Below are 22,795 nucleotides of genomic sequence, written 5' to 3'. Positions count from 1 at the left end.
TCATGGATGCTCAGTAACTTTGTCCTCAGTTTCCTTTTATTTAAACAATCATTTTTAACACTTGGCACCCAGATGGGACCTGATTCTAGACTTCCCCTCCTAGGAATTTCCTTGAGAGTTCTCTGGTCACCTAGGGACTTCTCAGAAGACTGCCTTGCAGACATGGACAGTCCTGAACCTAAATTCTTCCAAGTTAAGGTAAACTTCTAATTTGAGGAGAAAACTACCAACTATTTTTTATTCCGCAGAAATTGGTAAGTGCAAATTTCTAAGATTCTTTCAAGTTTAAGGTAGGCTCCACTTTAGAGCATATCCTCCACATTAGTAGGGAAGAAAGGGTATTTTTTTGTTTTTCCTATTCATTTGTTTGTTTTTAGAAAAAGCCCTTTATTAGAAGGTTATGGGGGGGAAGGAATGCTTTTAGGGGGGAAAAGACCCTTTAATAATTAAAATAGACATATATCTTTTAAAAAAATCTTTTAAAAATCTTTTATATGATTCAAGGGGGCGGCTAGGTGGCGCAGTGGATAAAGCACCGGCCCTGGATTCAGGAGTTCCTGAGTTCAAATCCAGCCTCCCTTGACACTTACTGGCTGTGTGACCCTGGGCAAGTCACTTAACCCCCATTGCCCCGCAAAAAGAAAAAAAAAATTTATATGATTCATCAGAGAACCTAGAAGACTTTGCTAAATTGTGTGTATATATATATATATATATATATATATATATATATATATATATATATAAGTGCACTTTAAATGGGTGGACCCAATTGTTAAATTAGACCAAAGCAATTTGACATTTTACTAAATTACATTTTCTTACTGATAAGATTATAAAAACATTAACACAAACAGTAAACTGACAAAAGGGCCCCAATTACAGGACTATCATGAGCTATATACTTAATAGAGGAGACAAGTAAGATCCTACTTCAAAATCTGCTGAAGGAAACTTATGAGAAGTTCAGACCTGACTTAATGTTGCATCAAGTCTTGTTATATGTCCCGTGTGTATACATTTTGTAAATGACAGAACCAAGTTTAGGAATGGTGTGTTCCTTTCTTCAGAGAGAAAGAGATCTCAAAAAATTAGAAAAATCTGTAATCGAACAGGAAATCTGTGCTGTTTTTATCTGTGCTTTGTGCTAATCCATACTGGCAGGTGCTTCCAAGCATTTGTTTTGCTTTATGCTTTTTTCCTGTGGTCTTATAAACCAGGGGGGAAAGACTGTTAAAAATTAAAACTTTTCGGGGCAGCTAGATGGCGCAGTGGATAAAGCACCAGCCCTGGATTCAGGAGTACCTGAGTTCAAATCTGGCCTCAGACACTTGACATTAGCTGTGTGACCTTGGGCAAGTCACTTAACCCCCATTGCCCCACAAAATTTAAAAAAAAAAATGAAAACTTTTCAGAAAGTCTTCAGAAAAGACAAGTCTTTCTTTTCTCTCTGTGTGTCCAATACTAGCCACATTGGAGATGGCAGAGAAGAAAGACAGATTAAAAAAAAAAAGACCAAATTTGTTATTCTCTACTGGAAAATTCTAAAATAATGATTTGAAGATTTTTGTGAGTATTTTGATGAGCTTTTGAATTGCCAGAAAACTTTGTAAATTTTAATGAAAACAAAAAATTGACAGATCAGTTATTCCATAAAAAGGACTAGAGATTGATTTTAAAGAAGCAGTTTGAATTTTTTAAAGTTTTCATTAATCATAGAATCTGTTTAGAAGAGATTCAGTGAAACAGAGATTCATTAAAATTCAGAGAAGTGCCAAAATAAGAAAAGATTAGGAAATAATATAGCAAAAAATATAATAAATCTCCCATGAGTTTAAATAATTCCACAACTCAGAATGTAATACATTAGCTAAGTCCTAATCAATTTCAGTTTAGCCAGTCTCTGAATCTGAAGTTTGGGGGTATCACTCTGTGAAACTGGTTTTAATTTTAGTGTTGATTTCTTGTATTGTGGAATTTGGGAAAATATTAGACATATGATTAGAAATACAAATTGTCTTTTAATTAGGAAAATATGCTTTTAAAATACTGTTATGTAAAATTTTTCTAAGATAATTGCAAAATGCTGTTAGAGAGGCCACTTCCCTATTGTTATTAAAGTGAATGTGACAACAGTGTTTGAATTACCTTTTGCCTTAAATTCTTATGATTTACTAAGAAGTTTGAAGACTCCCCAACCAGAGTTGTGGTCTGAAATGTAGCTGTGTTGGAGTAAGGTTACTTTGAAATGGACTAAATTGATGTCATTTGGCTAAAATAAATTTAGTATCTTATGAATTGAACTGCTAAAAGATAGTGAAGCTGTTAAAAAAACTAATAAATATTCAATGGGTTATGTTTTTCTCTAAGCTAGCCTCTTAAAGGGAAAGATTTCATTTTTACTGTTTATAATTGCCCTATGATTTAACTGAGTAAGTGGTTTAAGTAATAATTGAGAAATCAAAAACTAAACATTCTAAAGTACTACAGAAAGCAGGCCTCTGAAATTCTTTAAAGTAAACTTTAAGAACTAGAAAAAAAGAAAACCCTGGAATATGGTAAACACTATATAAATGAACTATTGCTACCCCCTTAATTGACTGCAATTACTCCATACTAGGTTAACTCTATACAGGGTTTTAGATGTGACTGGATGTGATGAATAAAAATACCAAAGGAGATAGAATAGATGATTTTCCCTGTAATATATTTTTAAAATGCATTCCACCAAATTACTGTCATCTAATAATAAATTTCATGATTTAAATACTTGATATTGGGTATGCAAAATTTTCTCTTATTAAAAAAAAGCTATTAAGGTAGGTTACTTCCCCTTTTTATCTGAATACTGTTAGATCATAAATGTGTCTGTTATAGAATGTGACAAATATGTTTGAAAACAATATTCAATATGCCATTTTTGTTTTAAATTAAGAAAATTATAATAATAATGATAGTAAATTACTTACCATTGGGAGAAAAGCATGGTAAAATCCTCTCAAGAGATACTTTGTGGGGGCAACCTGGAGGTGCAGTGGATAAAGCACCAGCCCTGGATTCAGGAGGACGTCAATTCAAATCCAGCCTCTGACACTTACTAGCTGTATGACCCTGGGCAAGTCACTTAACCCTCATTGCCCTGCAAAAAAAGAAAAAAGAAAAGAAGAAAAGAAAAGAGAGATACTTTGTGATATTCCTTAGAACCAATCCTATTGACAGTGTTGTGAAACTCTGGAATACTATCGTTTAAGGAACTAAGACCTTGCTGAGCCAAATTTATGAATTAAACTTTAAATAAGTGAGTTTCATCTGAGATAATTTAAATAATCATGAAATTATATCTGTTAATGATTAGTATGTAATAAAGTTACATTTTTGAACTATGTGGAAACTAGTGTTCACTGTATTCATATAAAACTCCAGAACATAATATTTGTCCCACTTGTCCAAGGTATCCAGCATTCAATCAGCTTACCTCTCCATCATTTCCTGTGGCTGCTGCTCCCTTCAGCTTACTGAGTTAAAGCTTTTTTCTAGAATTTATAATTCTTTTTTATATTGGCAAGCTGTATTCTGAAGTCCACCTAAAGTGGGCAGGTGTTCTTCCCCTCCATTTATCCCATCTACAGAGCAGACTGGAGGGAGTTGAGGGGAGGCTTAAAGTCTATTACATATTTATTTAGATATGCTTTAGGTTATATGTACATGTGGTGAATTTTGCCTCCAACAACCAAATGGAAACTTTATCTGTTAATGAATACTGTATGAATCTGAACCAACACTGTTAATGATAATCACCACATTACATCCTACCCTTTCATATTGTTAATGAAGTTTTACTGTTTAAGGCAGAATGTTGTGGGACTTTAACTTGGTTCTTTTAAGTTTTGATTTCAGGTATAAGTGTATGACCTCTGATAAGGTCATTAGTCCATCATTTAAGAAAAATGTTGACAGTTCAATGAGAGTGGCATTTGTGAATTCCCACCAGTGGCTCTCTGTCCCTCAGGTACACTTGAGGTATTCATTCCTGACTCAGTTTCCTATTCAAGATATTTTCCCACCTTGTAAATTCTGAGCCTGTCATACAGTTGGCTGCCTATCACTCATACCTGAAATCAAACAAAACTAATGTTGCTATGTCCCTGCCTTTCTCTTTACATAGCAAATTCCCTGAATAAAAGCAATTGTAAAATGATGCTTCATTTTCCCATTCTAATAAACGTAAGTGATAAACCCTATTGGTGACTTTTGACTAAGTAATATGTGCTAATATAGTACTGCTATAGTAAGAAATCATTTTGGATTGTCATTTGAATTTCAAATAATAGAGACTGTGAAGCCTTACAATTGATGGTGTATTTAGTTTATAGGAGATCATACTACAAATCCTTTCATTATTTTAATATGATAATAATATCCTCATAAGGGAGAAATAAGTGGGAAATGTGTCAGTGAGAGAGATGTGACAAAATTTTCAAAATTGGATTAAAATTTTTACATGTAAAAATTGCATTGATAATCATGAAGAGGATGAAATTTATTTTCCTATTTGAAGAAGCTATCTAATCATTTGAAGAGAACTCATTTTCCAATTCAGACCCTGGTGATGTAACAACTGAAATTCTTTGAAGTTTCAGGTGAATTTTGTGTTCTTAATGTGATGATTCTTTTTATAATTCTATTTTGCTTTACTATTTTTACTATTTATATTTTTGTTTATCTATCATATATTTCTTTTTACCATATTTTACTATTAATAATTGCTATTTATTAATTACTGTTTTACTATTTATTATTTGTTTTCTATTTATCAAGTCTTCCTGCATACTCTTGGAACCTGAGAATCAGATCTATAAGAAGCCCCTTCAAAGCTGATCTAAGAACATGGCTTGTTCTACAAATGTACATCTGTTGCTTCTTATGGTTATAAAGCTGGCTGAAAAAACTCCACAGGGTAAGGCTGGAGTACAGAATGGACCTTTGAACTTTTTTATCCATATCAAGAATTTCCAGTGAACTGGTAGAACTCAACAAAAGACTGTTCTCTTTCCCCCACATACCATTACTTCTGTACCAAAGGGGACTGCCCCCTGAAAAATTTGTCAATGTGCTGGCCATGGGTAACAAGACTTTAATCTGTAGGACACCCCATTCACTTTTTGAAATTGTATCACTGCTATCAATTCTAAGCACTATGGCTCATAGCCCTTTCATATTATAACTGGGTAATGAATAATGCTGTACCTAGACTGCATAATCACGTAGGATATGATATAAACTTCTCATTGAAACCCAAAGATGTTGGGTCTGTTACCAGCTCTACCTAAGCACCCCAAATAATGGATGCCTATTCCTGGCCACATAATTTTATATTTAAAAAAATAATAATGATAAATGTGTTGTCACCAAAGCTAATGGGAGAAATCACCCTTCATGTAGCCTAAAAAATGTCTTGGAGCTGGGCGTCTGACTCCAAACCAGAGTTCTCGCTACTACACCACACTTTGGCCAACTCATTTCACTTTCTTGGTTTTCCATTTCCTCGTCTGTAAAATGAAAAGATCAGACTATATAATAATAGCTGATATTTACATAACACTTTATATATGTAGTTGGAGGAATTTGGTTTCCTCATAACCACTGAGAGTATTTGTAGTAAAGGTATTCATCCAGTAAGAGACATAGCATCTTTGAGGGAATCATGTGAAGAGGTGAGTAATTTATGGCAGGGAACAGAAATACATAATCTCCAGATTCTCCAGAGAGACACACAGAAATGCATAATTCAAGGCAGGAAAGAATCACAGGTACTATGACATCTGACAGAAGAGAAGAGAGCTAACTATGGTTTTGAGACAACTAGCTCTGATTGTCCAGAGTCAAGCTCTGGAAGGGAACAGATCTGGGGAGTCCAGCTCATTACCAAGTGAAATGATATTTGTAATGCTCCTAACATGGTACCTTGCACATAGTGTGCACTTATTTAATAAATGCTTGTTCTCTCCCATCTGTCAGAGACACTGTACTCAGGGAAGATCAGCATGAGACCACCACAAGAAAAGAAGTAATATTAGGACTCTGGAATACTGCGGGCATAAGTTGTTTGGACGTGTTCCCTAGAGTATGCCTCATATAGGGTACTATAAATTTGCTGTGTGCATATGTAAGAGAGTAAACCCGAGGCTTATGTGGGGTGGGAATTTTTCACAAAGAACTATTTTGATCATGCCATCTTACTATATGCCTTTGCTTTGAGCTAATTGTGTCTGCTAGATTATTATTAAAGGGAAGTTTACCAGTAGGGGCTCAAGAGTGATAGTTTAGGAGTATAGAGTCATTGAGTCAATCAAGAAGCATCTCATTAAGTGTTTACTTTATGCCAGACACTGTGTAAAGCATTGGGCATTGAGGAAATTGTAGGAATAGAAATACAAGTGAAAAGATAGTTTCTACCTTCAAGGTGTAATGATTGGAATGATGTCACCTGCTGGAGACTTACTGTAGGAAAGCTCCACCATGAGGAGAAGGCGCCTGAGGACAAGATGTGGCTTTTCTTTGGCATCAGGAAGTGACTTTTGCTTGTGGGAGAAAGAGAGGGCGAGGCTGGCACTCTCACTCTTTTTAGTAAGGACTCTGATGGAGAGCTGAGATAAAGATGCACTCTCCCTTTGATAGATAGATGAATCTAGGCCTTTCTCTCTCTTCACCAAATTCTTATTCTCCTTAATAAATGCTTAAAAGTCTGTCTTGCTAAAGCTTATAATTTATTGGCGACCACTCATTAGATATTTGACAGACTAGCTAAAATTTTAGCCCCTTACAAAGGAAAACAACATATAAAAAAGGAAGCTAAAAAGGAAGGGGGAGGGAAATGTACCCAGCAAGGGGGCATGGTGGAGAAGTTCAGAAGATACAGTGTGCCTCTGAAACATGTGAGAATAATCATCCCTCCGGCGACCTAGCCTACAAACCTTACAGTGACAAATTGGAGCATGACATATTGCCTCATTTGAAGCTCACAGCATCCATTGGAGGTAGTTCCTGCATTCGATCAACAAATACTTATTAAACACTTATGTGCCAGGGACTGTGGTAAGCCCTGGAGATGTGAAGAAAGGCAAAATCACAGTCTCTGTGGAGAGGGTCTCAAGGGACCCTCATTCTCATGGTATTTTTATCCCCATTTTTACAAGTTAGTAAAACGAAACTCAGGTTAAGTCGTCCCTGATCACACAGCTAGTGACCCAGAAGCAGAATTTGACCCCTTGCCTTTATTTTTTTCTGATTCCAAGTCAAGCACCATCTACTACACACTGGGGTACCTCTGGGTACACTCTAAGGTCCCTGCTAGCTCCAAATTCTGTGACTTGCCCAAGTCATGCAGATGGTAAACAGCATATCCAGGAGCCAAATGAAGGAATGCAGATCTTTGGTGGACAAATCCAACACATCTTCTGATAAATTCATGTCCAAATCTAGATAAATGCATTAATTTTGTGGACTTAAAAAAAAAGTGCAGGGGCAGCTAGGTGGTGCAGTGGATAGAGCACTGGCGCTGGATTCAGGAGGACCTGAGTTCAAATCCGCTCTCAGACACTTAACACTTACTAGCTGTGTGACCCTGGGCAAGTCACTTAACCCCAATTGCCTCACTAAATACACACACACACACACACACACACACACACACACACACACACACACAAAACAACAACAACAACAAACCAAAGTGCAGATGGTTGCTTCCACTTCAAGTTGGAGAGTTCTTCGGACTGAACAGAGTAGGAAAACGTTTTAAGGGCCCTTACTTCACGACTATTTTTCTTAACCGACAAGGGAGAAGTGAAGAACCATTGCCCAGATAAATTCCTGAGGTTTCCCCTTCTCTCCTTCCTTCCACGCCTCCGCCCTCTTTGTCCTATCCCCTGTGTTTTCCTCCAGGCTGCCTAGACGGTGTCCCTGTCCTTCCCAGGCGCTCACTTTGGCAAGCGGAGCCTGGTTCTCTCTTAGGACCAGTCCTGCCTCCAGATGTTCTGGCAGGGAGGGGGCGGGGCTGGGAAGAGAGAGGCGCCAGACAAAGCGGAAAGGAGAAAGGACCGGGCTGCCCGGGGCAGAAATGCTCTTTGGGGGCTGCTTGGATGATGAGCCTAGAGCCTGTACGCTCGCCTTCTCACCAGAATTCTCAATAGTTTCCTTATGCGTGACCTGACCAGAGGTTTAGAGAAATCTTTGAGGCTTCGGCTCCAAAGGGTTGATAGAGGGCTGGCGGGGATGGAAATTGGGACTGGGAAGAAGTAACACATTTTAAGGGGAGTTGGGAGTTGGGGAGCTTGGCAATGAGCATTCAGGGCTGAGATCCTTTGCAGCCGATCACTGCCCAGACTTCTTTTCCTCGCTCTGTCCCTAAGCTCAGGAATTCGCTTTTCCGCACTCTAGCTCCAGACAAACCACTAGCTCCCGGTGAGAGGAGGTCCCGTTCCGTTTATAGCCCTTCGCTGGATGAGGTCACCCTGGATCTAGATCGAAGACTAGTCTCTGGCAGACGAGGAAAGTGCTGCTGCCTTAACTTTTAACCCCAAATCTCCAGGCAAGTGGAGGGTGGGAGGGGAAAGGAGGCTAGGGGTGAGGCTAGTGTTAGTACCACCACCACCCCCTCCCCACTCTGGGAACTACATCTCCCAGGAGGCAATGCGACTAGTCCCTGGAAGCTTGACAGAGAGTGAAGAGGAAAGAAAGAAGCAGAAGACTGGAGGAGATAATAGTGAGAAGAGGCGAATGGAGGAGGAGGAAAGGAGACGGGGGGGGGGGGGGAGGGAGAATGGAAAGAAGAAGGAAACAGAAGTGGGAAGAAGAGGAGGAGAGAGACTAACATGAAAGAAAACGGCGGCGGGAGGGGGGGGGGGGGGGGCGGGGGGGAGAACAGCTAGGTGGTGCAGTGGATAAAGAAAGCACCGTCCCTGGATTCAGGAGGACCTGAGTTCAAATGCGCCTCAGACACTTGACACTTACTAGCCGTGTGACCCCGGGCAAATCACTTAAGCCTCATTGCCAAGAAAGAAAGAAAGGAAGGAAGGAGGGAGGGAGGGAGGGAGGGAGGGAGAGAGAGAGAGAGAGAGAGAGAGAGAGAGAGAGAGAGAGAGAGAGAGAGAGAGAGAGAGAGAAAGAAAGAAAGAAAGAAAGAAAGAAAGAAAGAAAGAAAGAAAGAAAGAAAGAAAGAAAGAAAGAAAGAAAGAAAGAAAGAAAGAAAGGTAATGGGGGAAATGGGATACGGGTTGGGGTTCTTAGGAATTCCTCTTTAAAGAATTATACCCTCTTGCACACAAAAGTAGTTAGAATAAGGTGGTAGTTTATTTAGGAACAAGGGAAGGGAAGAGTGGGGGTAGGGAAACCATGAAAGAAATCCTTGGACTTTTCATGGGGAGATTGGCATAAAGCACATTGCTCAGAGGTACCAAATCTCCTCGAACAGGAGACTGGAAAGTACTTTTATAGAGGCCTGATGGGGGTGGACCATCTGCCTGTGGAAAGTTCCTTTAGTGAGGGAGGACCATCCCCCACTGGTGGTAGATGGGGGAATTGGGTGAGGGGTGGAGGACCATCCCCCACTGGTAGTGACTAGAGGAATTGGGTGAGAGGTGGCTACGGATCCCTCTTCAGAACACAAAGGCCGCAGCCACACCCAGATTTATCTCCCCAGGGTAAGGGAGACCAGAATGAAGGGTAGGAATCCCAAACTAGCTCAATCCAATTTGGTTCAGTTTATCTCTCTAGGCGTTATCTGTCCTCTGGTTTAGTTTCTCAAGGAGAAGGTTCCTTGATGTGCCCCAGAGAACTTCTGGGGTGCTCTGCACCCCATGACATTCCACACTTCTCTATATATAAGGAAAGGGGACGAAGATTCTTCTGAAACTGCTTCATGCTGACTGGGGGTCGAAGAAATCAAGGCGCAAGGGAGGGGGAAGGGAGAGAAGTGGAGAAGGCCTGGAATTCGAGGAGCTGTGAGGGGCCCAGAGTCCAGAGCCAACACGTAGGCACATTGTCATGAATCCTTGAGCCTAGATGGAACAGACTTAAACAAAAAAATTAAAACTGACCAGAGCAAAAAGGAAAAAGGACTTTATCAGATCAGGAGTCAAGTGGGACCTTTTTGCAGGACAGGGTGTGGCCTGCTTTACCAGAGTTAAGTAATCAAATCAAGCCTAATTCTGTGAGGGGCAGTGTCTGTCTACATTTAGGGTCCTTTTATCCCATCCCCACTTTGTTCCTTGATTGCATGCTAGGACCTGAACCAGAGAGTAAGACAGAGGTCGCCCCAAAACCATTCCTAGGCTTGCCTCCTATGTCCAGTTTGGCCATGGGCCTGACAAGGTGCTGGCCAGGAGAGCAAGCTGCAGAGCCCTGGATTTTCGCTAAACCAATCTCTTGGGTGCTGCCCTGGGGACAAAGAGGTAGGAGGGCAGGCCTCACCTTCCTGCGGCATCCCCCACTTCTGTGTCCCGGTGAGAGGGACATATGGATATGACCCTCCACTGAGATGGAAAGTGCCCCCCCTTCAGTCTAGTGATCTGATCTCAAAGTCTTAAAGCCCTTTACAGCCCCCTATTTCTCTCCCTCTATTTTTTTCTAGAGAGAGGCAATAATGGGAAGCTACTATCCCCCCTTTTCTAAATATAGGCATATCAACTTAAAAATTGTTTCAAAGAGTCTGCACCGAGACATTACGTAGACATGATAAAGTTGTTGCAGAAACTGAAAATGTTACAAAATAAGTAATCGCTGAACATTCCAGGAGAATGATTTATTGCTGAACCCAATTACCGCATTTTGCTCAAATTAGATGTCTGTAAAAAGTATAAAAACTGCTTGATTTCTAATCCAGGTGTGTCACACCTCCTGGTTGTCCCAGTGAGTGTGGTACACCTTTCTTTCGAAAGAAATAAAATCAATGCTTCGGCCTCCTTTCTCCTCGAGTCTCTATTACAGGGGTCAGTGGGTGTACTTCCCATCCCACTCACCGGTTTACTGCAGCTGCCAGAATGTCGGTCAGCCGGAGTTCTGCTGGTAGCAGATGTGGTGATGGCTGCTGCTATTATAGAAGCTTGGTCTATGGAGCAGGCATGAGCCATCTTTTCTCTCTCTTTGGCTACTGCAAGGTCCCTGTTATTAAAAATCTTAAAAGCAATGTCAAGGAGTTGTGAGGATGGGATCTGGGGACCCCAGTCTAACTTCTGGAGCTCTCTCCTAATGTCAGGAGCAGACTGGCTGATAAAATGAATATTGAGGACAGTTATTCCTACATCTCTTTGGGGGTCTAAGTTGGTATATTTCTTCAGAGAGTCCACTAAGCGGCTCATGAAGACAGCAGGATTTTCATCAGACCCCTGTGTTATCTCCCTCGCCTTCCCATAATTGACTTGTTTCTTAACCCCCCTTCTCATTCCCTCAACCAGGCAGGTGACCATGTGATTTCTACGAGCTCTGTCTTCCCTGTTATCATAGTTCCATCTCGGTTCAAAGACCGGGACAGCTGTAAATCCAGGGACCCCAACCCAATTTCCAAACTGCAAGTGTTCATCCCCAACTTGTACCACCAGGTCCCAAATCTGTTTTTTCTCATCAGGGGTACAACAGCTGGCAAGAATAATTTGCAAATCGGTCCAGGAAAGGTCAAACTCCAGTGTCACAGACTTAAAGCCATCTATGAACTTTGTGGGGTTCTCTGAGTAACTGGCTACAGATCTCTCTTCAAAGGTTTTGCCAGAACAAAATGCTTTCCTCCTGGCCGGTTTCTTTTGTACCCCAATAAACCTGTTCTCTTATTCCTAATTAGGTCTTGTGCAAGAGTGTAATTCTTTACAGAGGAATCCTAAGGACCCATGTGCTTTCTCCTATCGGTTTCTCCCCCATATCAGAAAGAAAGAAAGAAAGAAAGAAAGAAAGAAAGAAAGAAAGAAAGAAAGAAAGAAAGAAAGAAAGAAAGAAAGAAAGAAAGAAAGAAAGAAAGAAAGAAAGAAAGAAAGAAAGAAAGAAAGAAAACTGGGGAGAAGAAAAGGGAGTAGAAGAAAGAAGAGAGGAGGAGAATAGAGAGGAGAAGGAGGAAGAGGAGAGTGGGAGGAGAGGAGAAAGGAGAAGAAAAAAGAGAGGGGAGAGGATGTTATGGGAGAGAGGAAAGGAAAGGAAGTGGGAAAGAAGAGGAGGAGAGGGGAGGGACAAACAACTGAGAGCAGAGAAGGGAGGAGAGAGAAGGGGAAGGAGGAGAGAAAAAGGATATGGGAGCAGGAGAAAAAAGGGTAGGCAAAGCAGGAGGGAGGGAAGAAGGCAAAAGAGGGAAGCTGAGGAAAAAGAGGAAATCATCATGCTTACTCTTGTGCTGAAATGTCTCTATTAAAGTCAGAACTATCCGAAAGAGCTCACCAGAAGGGCTCTAAACAAGGAACATCGTGGTGTATATTGCACCGGATGGAAGGAAAAACACCATACCCAAACACGTTTGCATCTAAGACTTGGCCCTGGTGCTCACCAGATGAAATCGGAGCTTGGCCTCAGGTGTGGCTGTTCTTTGGAGACCAACACTTCAAGAGATCGCCCCTACCCTATCTTCCTTGGCCATACTCCAGCCCCAAGCTTTTGCAAGAAAAGTAAAAGTCAGCAGAGGCCACTTTGCATGTTCTGACACATCTCTTCTTGCCACCCAGGAAATAAATCTTCTTTCAAAATTATTCCACATGGGTTCTCCCTCCTCCTCCCCCTCTCCCAATGAGAAAGCAAACCAGACCAAACTGCAGCTGTAGTTAAGGCATCTCCTTAGAGCAAGCTGCAACTAGAGAAAAGCTAATGTGTTAGTAATGTATTAAAGGGATTCCTGTGATTCCCTTTCTCCTCCCTTTGTATACCTCATACCAAAGAATTGTTAAGGGCAGCTGACATTTATTCAGTACCTAGTAAGAGCCCAAGGACAGTCATATCAATCTGCCTGTGTACATCCTCCTTTTAGATCATCCAGAGGACATATAGTTGAAAGATACCCCCCCTTTTCCTCTCTTCTACCCCATATCCCCCACTACACCCACCACCCTGCCCCCAGCCCTGATTCCAGCCTGGATTTCACAGCTATAAGCCAGGGAAGCAATTCTTTGTTGCCACCTGGCAACTGTCTCTGAGGTGCTGCAGCTTCTGTCCCCTCAACCTGTCCCAGCTACTGAAGACTCCACCAAAAAAGTCCTTGGCATCACCAAAAGGCTCACCATCAGAAACACATGGTTTTGCCAGTGGAAATGACACTGAAGAGGAATTACCAACAGCCTAGCCACTCCACTCCAAAGTCTATAGACCCTATAGGGGTATATATAGGCCCTATAGGGCCTTTCTATCTTATGTGCCTCCAATGTATGTTGCCTCCCCCATTAGGCTTGTGAACTCCTGGGAAGCAGGAACTGACTTGCTTTTCTATTTGTATCTCTAACACTTTGCAAATAATAAGCTATTGAAAAGTGCTTTTTCATTCATGTGCTTATATCGATAGTATAAGCTCAGAAGGATGGACACATCTCTAGGAAAACAATCTCTTTTCCTTCCATTCTGGAAGAGGTCTAAGCAATAGATTCCTTTTCTATAAAGTAATACACAGTTACGTGGATAGGTAAAGGAGTCCCCTTGACAATAATAATAGCTAGCACTTATATAGCATTTTTAAGGTTTGCAAATGGCTTACCAACTATTGTTTCATTTGATCTTAACAACCACCCTGGGAAGTAGGTGGTATTATTGCTCCCATTTTAATAAGTGAGGAAACTGGAGCAGCCAGAAGTTAAATGACTTACTCAGGGTAATACAGTTAGTGTCAGAGGATGGATTTGAACCTAGGTCTTCCTCACTCTTACTGCTCTGCCCCCCAACTGCCTCGGAGAGGAGAACTATTTGGATCAATCACTGGACCCAAGGTCATTCAAACGAAAACCACATTCATAGGTCCTTGCACTAAACTGCCTGTGTCCCAAAGCAAGTACCACATTAGGTATAACTTTCACTGTGTGTTTCTTTCTATATTAAGGGCCCTGGGACTATGTAATAGACAAGCCTGAGAAAAGGAGAAGGGGGAGCAAGGGAGCAGTTCACATAATAAAGACATCTGTTTAAAAATAGAAACAACTTACAAGTCAAAGAAAAGAAAAATTATGTCCATGTGGTAGTGGTCATAATTAGCAATAGCAAAAGGAGGACCAGGACAAAGAAGTGGAAGAGAAGATGATGTTGATGATAAGACTGAAAATTCTAAAATTTAGAAATTATGCAGTCAACCCTCCTCATTTAACAAAAAGGTAAACTGAGGCTAGGGGAAGTTAATTAAATGACTTGCCCAGGGTCACTAAGAAATCTTGATCAGGCTCAAGGTCTTAAGACTACCAAGCCCTGTCTTCTTTCTGCTACTTCAAATTAATTTCCAGTGTCATATTCCTCATCCATCCAATTAGAGGTTGGTGACCTCTGTGCCTTGATCTCTAATATCCTGTGATCTACTCAGTGGTTCCGTTCCATGCACAAACACCACCACACTCATCTGGCCCTCACTAAGCATTAGCTGCTATTGCTGCTGTAGTGAATCATAACTGGGATCATGGGACAGAGTTTGTTTTGTTTTGTTATTGTTATGCTTGTGAATGGTTTCCATACTCAGACAAATGTTGGTATTTATCTGTTTATTACAAGGAATTCTTTTCTTGGTCATCTTCCTCCTCCTCCTCAGGCATGAATCTATACAAACCCGGAGTGTGGAAATTCATGAAGCTACCTCTCCATCTTTCCAAGGGGATGCCAGGGAGGGTAGGAAGCAATAATTTGACTGTTATACCATTAATCATCTTCCAGAATATCACTTCCAGGATGTCATTGCCCCAGGAAATTCGTGATTATAGTGGTGAGTTCTCACACACACACACACACACACACACACACATCACCTGTCCCCTTCCACCCTAGCCTCCGAATTAAAGATTATAATTCTCTTCATCATCATCATTAGACCATAAGGTTCAGAGCTGGAAGAAACTCTAAAAATTACTTAGCCCAAGCACCACATTTTACAGATGAGGAAATTGATACCTAAAAAGGGGAAGTGACTTGCTCAAGGTCACATAGATAGCAAATGGCAAGAAACAGAGCTGAGATTGGAATCTAGGTGTTCAGACTCCAAATCCAGGGCTCTTTGTGTTACCATCACCTCTTCCATAATAGTCATCGTCATCATCCAGTCATTACTGGGTCTTTACAAACCGGGTATCATTTCTGATATGCTGGTGCATGAACATCAGTCAGACATTAGTTGTGCATCAGGCATGGGAAAATGCTCAGAGGAAGTCAGACAGCTGGTGATCCTCGCAGCCTGCGCCGAGACCGGTGAGAAGAGCTCTTGGAAGGTCAGGGCCCTATGTCCAAACTTCCTCTGGTCTCTCCAGGTTCTGAGTCTCGCCGGCCTGCAGAAACTTAGACACATGTACAACTAGTGTTTCTTTTATTACTTCGAAACAGAGGGAATTAAACAGACACAAGGCGGAAAGTGTAGTGCAAGAGAGGTCGGGGGAACGCATTTGGCCCGCAGATGATGTGCTGGCAGGCGATTTTATGCTCCTTCCCAAGTCCACAGAGGAAGCCAATGTTCTGCAAAGGGGCAGTAAGCGAGAACTTTCCCTGCCCTCCAAGCGAGCCCTGTTTAATTCTCGAACTTTCCCTCCAGCACATATAGCATCTCTCGGACTTCCTCCACAGTGGAGAACTAAAGGGCAAGCTGGCATCAGTCTGGAAGTTGGGGGGCGCTCGGCTTGCGGCGATAGCCGCTCTCCCCGAGTCTCCTGAGCCCCTCGTTCTCCTCCCGGAAGAGGAAAAGCGGAGCTCCAGATCCCCCCTTTTCACAGCCATCCATCCCCGCGCGCATTGGACGGGAGGGAGGAGGAAGCCAGCCGGGGCTGGGCTCCTATCACCAAAGCCAGCCTCCTCTGGAGAGGCAGGGATGGAGGAGGGGAGAAGGAGATGGGAGGGGGTGAGGGGGTGAGGGCGGGTTGAGGTGAAGCCGCCAAAGTCGTACATCCCCGCAGCAGCGCAGAGGGAAGCCTGGGCACCGCAACGGCGTGGGCTGGCTCCGCGCTCGCAGCCCAGACTTTACTGCGGGGACCATCACAACTTTGGTTCTCCTCGCGGTCCGTCTGTCTGCCGGAGCCCGGCTCCAGCCTACCCCCACAAAGTTACTGGAAGGGGGCGGGCGGGCGGCCGGGGGTGGGGTGGGGGGAGGAAAGGCAAAGAAAATGGCGAGTTGTGGGACTAAAGTGCCGGGCTCAGCTCTCTGCTTCTTGCTACTGCTGTTCTTCACTTGGAGTTGTGGCTGCGCCCAAGCCGAGGAGGAGAAAGAGGAACAGCGTTCCTGCCACGGCGCCTTCGACCTCTATTTCATCTTGGACAAGTAAGTGGCAGTGCCAGCTCCCGGCCCGGCTCGCGGCTGCACTTTCTCAGGGGGAGGCAGGGCTGCTGCTTAGTGCAGCTCATGGGGCTGCTCGCCAGGGCAGCCCCCATGCTGAGCTCCCCATAGACACAAAGAGCCCTGGGAAAAGTTAAGAAAAAGCCAGGCGAGCATTCCTTTGGAGGGAAATCCGCGCCAGCCAACCCCCTAACCCCGAGCAAGGAAGGGAGCCTTGACCGCCTACCCCCATGCACCCGGGCGCCTAGGTAGAAGGACAAATGCAGACGCGGGTGCACACACGAACACACACACTCACACTGTGACACAGGCACAGACAAATGCCTGCAGGCCGAGGTGCACGGACACAAACTCACTGACACTCAAGCGCATGGAGGGCAGGAAAAGCAGAGGTAGTTTGGGTGGCCCTGGTGTGACCTTACGGAGCCTACTGAGTTATTTCAAAGACTAACCGAGGCCTTAGAGGCCAGCCATGCCCAAGGCTACGGGAGAGGAGACATGCTGTTAAGTTGGAAAGTAGAGACTATTGGAATTGAGGCCCAGTGTTTCCCAGAGATGGGAGGCGCTTCTCCTTGGAAACAAGGCCCCTCGGGAGCGTTCATTCGCACCTAACTTTGGTCCGTGCAGCGTGTTTGGCAGCCAGAGATGCACACATCGCGAGCAGGGCTTGAGCCACATCTTTGGTCCTCAGCAGCTGCTTTGAGCTGCTCTGCTGAGGGGTAGATGGGGTGAAAGGCTGCCTCCGGGGGTGGGGCTACCCAGATGCTGGGCCAAAGGAAAAAAAAAAGCCAGTAGTTACAAAGGCTTCCAGAGGAAAAACTCGTACCATTAATCCAAACAAGCACCAAGAGATTCAGCTACTGAAACTTCTTTGTCCGCAGAAGGCAAAAAGAACCCTTAAAGCATCTGGTCGCTTGTCCCTTCCAGGCCTAAATTTCCTATAATTCTTTTTTTTTTTTAATTTTTTAGAAAAAAGGGGGGGAAAACCAGTACAGTGAAGTTTCTTTTTGCCTTTTACTAAAGCTGGGACTAAGGATAGGCAATGTGGGCCACAGCCTAGGGTACAGTATACAAAGGGTAGGAAGACCCACAGGACTTTAAAAAAATATTGATTCCTATTTTAAAATGCAAATATTTTTAATGCTGGAAAATTGTCCTCTGCATGGTATATAGGGATCTTGTGATAAATCAACTCATATGTGTTATAATGAAGGTGTAACTTCTCCAGTGTGTGGTAAGCTAAGTTCCCTTCCTCTTACCTCCCTAAAATTTTGGGAATGCTGGGGACACACTTCTCAGCCTTGCCTAGGGTGCCCAAATTGTTTTACTCCTTTCTATCAACTTCCACTACTGCATCCATACCCTGTATTACCTCCTAAAAAACGTTTATCCATGTTAGGTCCTTGGAACTTGTCTTGCTATTTCCCCATAAGCTCTTGAACTTCTACTTTGTGTTTGTGTATGTCTTGAAATTTACATGATTTGGGGCCAAAACCCCACCATAACCAGATTTTCTTGTAGGTATTTTAATCTTATTGTGATAATTATTATTTTTTATCATCATCCTGATTTTGTCCAGATCTGTGATTCCATCTGTGTAGGGAATTCCTGCTACAAATAAAGATCAGCAACTTTTCTGTAACATATAGTCTCAGGGCACAGAGAAATTGAGTGGTTTGCCAGTGATCACATGGCCATTGTGTGGCAGAGAGAGAATCTGAACCCAGGCCTTCTTTGTCTCCAGGATCAGTCCTCTCTCTTCATTGTACTCAGCTGCTGTTAGTACTCTGGGGGGGGGGGGAGGGAGGGGGAGGGAATAGTGCCTTGAGATATTTCTTTAACTCCTAAGGCCATATTTTACTTTTTGATTTGCTTTGCAAAACTTATTTAGGTCATCAAGATGCAGATAAAGGAAAACATGACTCGTGTAGGGTGTACTCTGGTTATTTTTAGGCTTAGCCCTTGAAGACCTCTTTATATTGGACTCTTTCTTCAGTTAGTCAATTAGCAAACATTCATTAAGTATTTGATTTGTGCCAGGCACTGTTCCAAGTACTCAGGAATGCAGAGAAGGAAAAAACACAGTTGGCCTCTTATAGAAAATGAGACTTGAGACAAGTCTTGAAGAAAGCCGGAAGACAGCCTTGTAGGCATGGGGGACAGCCGGTGAGAAGGCAGTGCAGCAGGAAGGTGGAGATCTGTGTATGAAAGCCTGCAAGTAGGCTGGTGGGATTGGATTGTAGTTCAAAGAGGGGTGGAAAGTGCAAGAAAATTGGAAAGGTGGGAAGGGGTGAATTCGGGAAGAGCTTCAAATTCCAAACCAAGGATTTTCATTTTTTCCCCCGGAGGTAATAGGGAGGTACTGGAGTTTGTTGAGGTGGAGGGAAGGGGTTCATACGGTCAGACCTGCCCTTCAGGAAGATCACTTTGGCACCTGGGTGGAGAATGGATTGGCGTGGGGAAAGACTGGAGAAAGGAAGACCTGTTTGTTATTAGGGCACTGCACGAGTCCAGGTGTCAGGTAATGAAAGCCCACATTAGGGGAGAGCTCTATGAGTGAGTGCAGAGAAGGGGACAGATACAGGTGTTGTGAAGGAAGACACTACAAGGATTGGTAATAGACTAGATATGTGGGGTGAATGCAAGTTGATGCTGAGGTGGTGAGCCTAGGAGGAGCACAGTCCCCTCAAATGTAATGGAAAAGTTGGGAATAGGTCTGGGTTTGAGAGAGGATGATAATTAGTTCAATTATTTCAGTGAACTATGAGGCAAGCTGCTTCTTCAGGTGAGAGGGTGAAGGGAGGGGTATCTTAGGAAACACAAAGAGCAATGGGAGGTAGGCACTGACCTCATTGGGGAAAGAAAAATGCCCTGGGGATTGATAGATAATGACTAGGATCTATATTGGATGATAAATCTGAGTATTTGGAACCATAAAATAAGAGAGGTTGCCGATTGATGGTGGTCAGAGGAGTCTAGAAGTTGCAAGAGGGAGCAAGGAGTATTCTAACTTTACCTTAACCAGTGAGTCAGGCAGGGAGTGGGGGTGGGTAATATGTGAAAGTTCAGCCATCTATAAAGGGTGGTCAGGGATTCTGGGTCATCAGGAGGACCTCATCAGTAGACTATCTTTTCTTTCTCAGAGAAAGCCAGAAGACATGAGTAAGAAAGGAGAAAGAGGTTTAAGATTAAATCGGATTTGTTAATTAAGGAACAGGCATTCCAGAAAGCACAATGTAAGAGGAGAGTACATCTGGAATGGAATTAAGGTTCCCTGTTCTGGTGCTGAAGGGTAAAGGGAAAAAGAGTTTCTTCCATGGCTTAATAGAATGGTCCTAACACAATCCTCTGTGAGGGGAAATGTCTCTGATGACTATTATTAATGATTGATTACTATTAATTTCATCATAACAATATCCACAATACTTTACATTCATCTAATTCTTGATAATTTTGAGAAGGCTTTCTGATACATCATCACATTTGAATGAATGAATCAAATTTACTACTGTGTGCCAGGCACTGTGCCATGTGCTAGACCCTCACCCTGTGTGGGAGGCAGGGCAGGCATTATTATTCCCACTTTACAGATGAGGAAACAGAAGTTTAAAGAGGTTACAATGACTTGCCTAAGGTCATACAGCTGTAAGGGCCAGAGCTGGGTCTTCTAACATCTAGTTCGATGGGGTGTGTGTGTTTTTTTTTTTTCCCCACTAGATGAGACTATCACATAATCACAGAATGTTTGAGTTGGAAGGACTTCAGTGGCTATCCAGACTAGGAACCTGCACCATAGCATGCCTGGCTGGTGATCTTTCAAAGAAGGAGTTAGCCTGTGCCTAAGAAGGAATGAACTTTGGGATGGCTTTAAGTATTTGTAGGTTTTTCCTGATGCCAAGACTAAATTTGCCTCTTCGCAGCTTCCATTTAAGGCTCCTGGTTCTGCTTTCTGGGCTAAGACAGAACAAGTCCAGTCTCTCCTTCATATGACCAAATGTTGGAGGGCAGGCATCATGTCCCATTCAGCTTTCCATTCTCTAGGCTAAATAGCCTCAATTCCTTCAATAGATCCTCCCATGATATGGACTTGAGATCCTTTGTGATCTTTTGTTTATCCCCTTCTAGACACTCAGGCCCTTTGGCTCTGGCTTATTATTGGGGTTGATTTGCTCAATAACAAACCAATGGTCTATCCAGCTGTGGTAGTCTTGGGATAATTATTTTAAGAATATATTGGGGCATTGGGGACAGCTAGATGGCGCAGTGGATAAAGCAAGGGGCAGCTAGGTGGCGAAGTGGATAGAGCACCAGCCCTGGATTCAGGAGGACCTGAGTTCAAATCTGGCTTCAGGCATTTGACACTTACTAGCTGTGTGACCCTGGGCAAGTCACTTAACCCCAATTGCCTCACCAAAAAAAAAAATATATATATATATATATATATATATATATATATATATATATATCTCACACATTTTTCTTGGGGTGCTTAGCATCTTTTACAGCTGTTGCTCTATTCATCTCCTAACCACCTCTGTTGGGGTATGGAGAACTTCAAGTCATTTTGTAACACTATAGATACAGAAGGAAATAGGTATTTATATAAGGGCAAGTCACCCTGGTGCCACAGTAGATAGAGTGTCGGGCCTGGAATCAGGAAGATTCATCTTCCTGAGTTCAAATCTGACCTTCAGCACTTATTAGCTATGTGACCCTGGGCAAGTCACTCAACCTTATTTGCCTCAGTTTCCTCATCTGTAAAATGAGCTGGAGAGGAAGTGGCAAAGCACTCCAGTATCTTTGCCAAGAAAACCCCAAACAGGATCACAGAGAGGCAGAGATAATGGAACAACAACAGAGAAAACCTCTTATGCCTTTTGCTTTGGGGAGGATCTCTTGTGCCAGAAGGATTCTGGCAACATATTTCTTTCCCCCAGGGCCATATGACTTCATTCTCTTTCCCTTTGTCAAGAAAGTTCAATGTCCCAACACCATTCTTGTTCATACCCACACTATCCAGTCCATGCAATAATTCCCATGACTTCCCCAAAGAAGGGAGGGTCGTTTTATGTAAATGGCTGGAGGAGTGGAAAGTAGGGGAATTTAGAAATCCTCTTGTTCGGACCTCATTTAACAGATGAGGAACTGGAGTGGTAGGTGGCAGAGCTTGAATTTGAACCCAGATCCTTCTGATTCCACATCCAATCTTCTTTCTTCTCTGCCCTGCTGCTTTGGGAATTTCCCCACTGCCACCTTTACAGTTAGCCATTCACAAAGAGGAAATGAGGATGGAGATGACATGGAGATGGAGTCAGAGATCAAGCTACTGCCATATCCTCCAGATGCAGCCTCTGGCTTGTACCTCTACTTCCTGTAGGGTGTGTATGAGGTCATTGTGTTCACTGGTGGGATATTGGACATTGAGGGCACATAGCAGCTTCCATTCCTTTTCCCAGTGGGATATGGCTGATGTGTTCACTGGGATGTTTAGATATCACTGCAGATGCACCAGAGAATATTCGAAGGGAAGTCAAGGTTGACTTCTTGGAAGGAAAAACTTCCTAACAATTAGAGCTAACCCAAAGTGAAATGGGATGCTTTCCCTCTTCTTAGAAGTCTACAATCAAAATCTGGCTGACCAGTTGTCGGGTATGATGTAGTGGGGCTTTGTTACAGAAGTTGTGTGATTCGGTGATTTGTCTCCTGTCTGGATGCATAATTTGAGCTAGAGACCCTGCAATGGAAAGAAGAACTGAGGTTTTCTTGTCTTTGCTCCATATTTGACATTCAGATAAGTTGCCAAGAAAAGGCGCGCGCACGAGCACGCGCACGCGCACACGCGCACACGCGCACACACACACACACACACACACACAGAGTATATCAAAGGAATTGCATTTGACAGTGGCCTGCCATCAATGACAGGGCCATGTTTCAAGGGTCCTGTCCATTTTTCTGCCTCCTTCGGCATTCAGTGAGGAGTTGGCAGAGAGTCTTACAGCTCAGGATTACAAGAATGGGCTTGTCAACAACCAATCAAAATCTATTGCCCCAGGAAAATAACATGACTGAGGAGCTATAATTTCACAGTTACCTTCAGTGCTGAGTCCACACTTGTGGGTGTAAAAGACCTGAAAGGAATACATCCAAAAGGAAACATCTTTCCCAGCACTCCAGAAGGGCTGGCAACAACCTGATAAATTCAGCAGGGGTGGAGGAGAAGGCAGGCTGGGGTGGGACAGCTAAAAGGCAGGGGATTAAGGGTGGATGAGCCCTCTCTGCTCCTGAAGGCAGACCCATCCAACTTTGAGAGAAAATAGGCCATTA

At 43.0% G+C, this 22,795-nt stretch overlaps 1 protein-coding gene across 1 annotated transcript in view; it reads left to right on the top strand.

Annotated features, from left to right (window-relative positions):
• Nucleotides 1-16,288: 16,288 nt before the first annotated feature.
• ANTXRL (ANTXR like) overlaps nucleotides 16,289-22,795 on the top strand; it is a 97,965-nt gene continuing 91,458 nt past the window's right edge. The window contains exon 1 of the mRNA XM_043980149.1: nucleotides 16,289-16,453. Coding sequence (XP_043836084.1) covers nucleotides 16,299-16,453 — 155 coding nt within the window. The 5' untranslated portion in view covers nucleotides 16,289-16,298. The remainder of the gene's footprint in view (nucleotides 16,454-22,795) is intronic.

This window comes from Dromiciops gliroides, chromosome 2 (assembly GCF_019393635.1).
Source record: "Dromiciops gliroides isolate mDroGli1 chromosome 2, mDroGli1.pri, whole genome shotgun sequence".
In the NCBI taxonomy this organism is placed as follows: Eukaryota; Metazoa; Chordata; class Mammalia; order Microbiotheria; family Microbiotheriidae; genus Dromiciops; species Dromiciops gliroides.
Note: the sequence above shows the minus strand (reverse complement) of the source record. Positions and strands in the feature narration are given on the sequence as shown.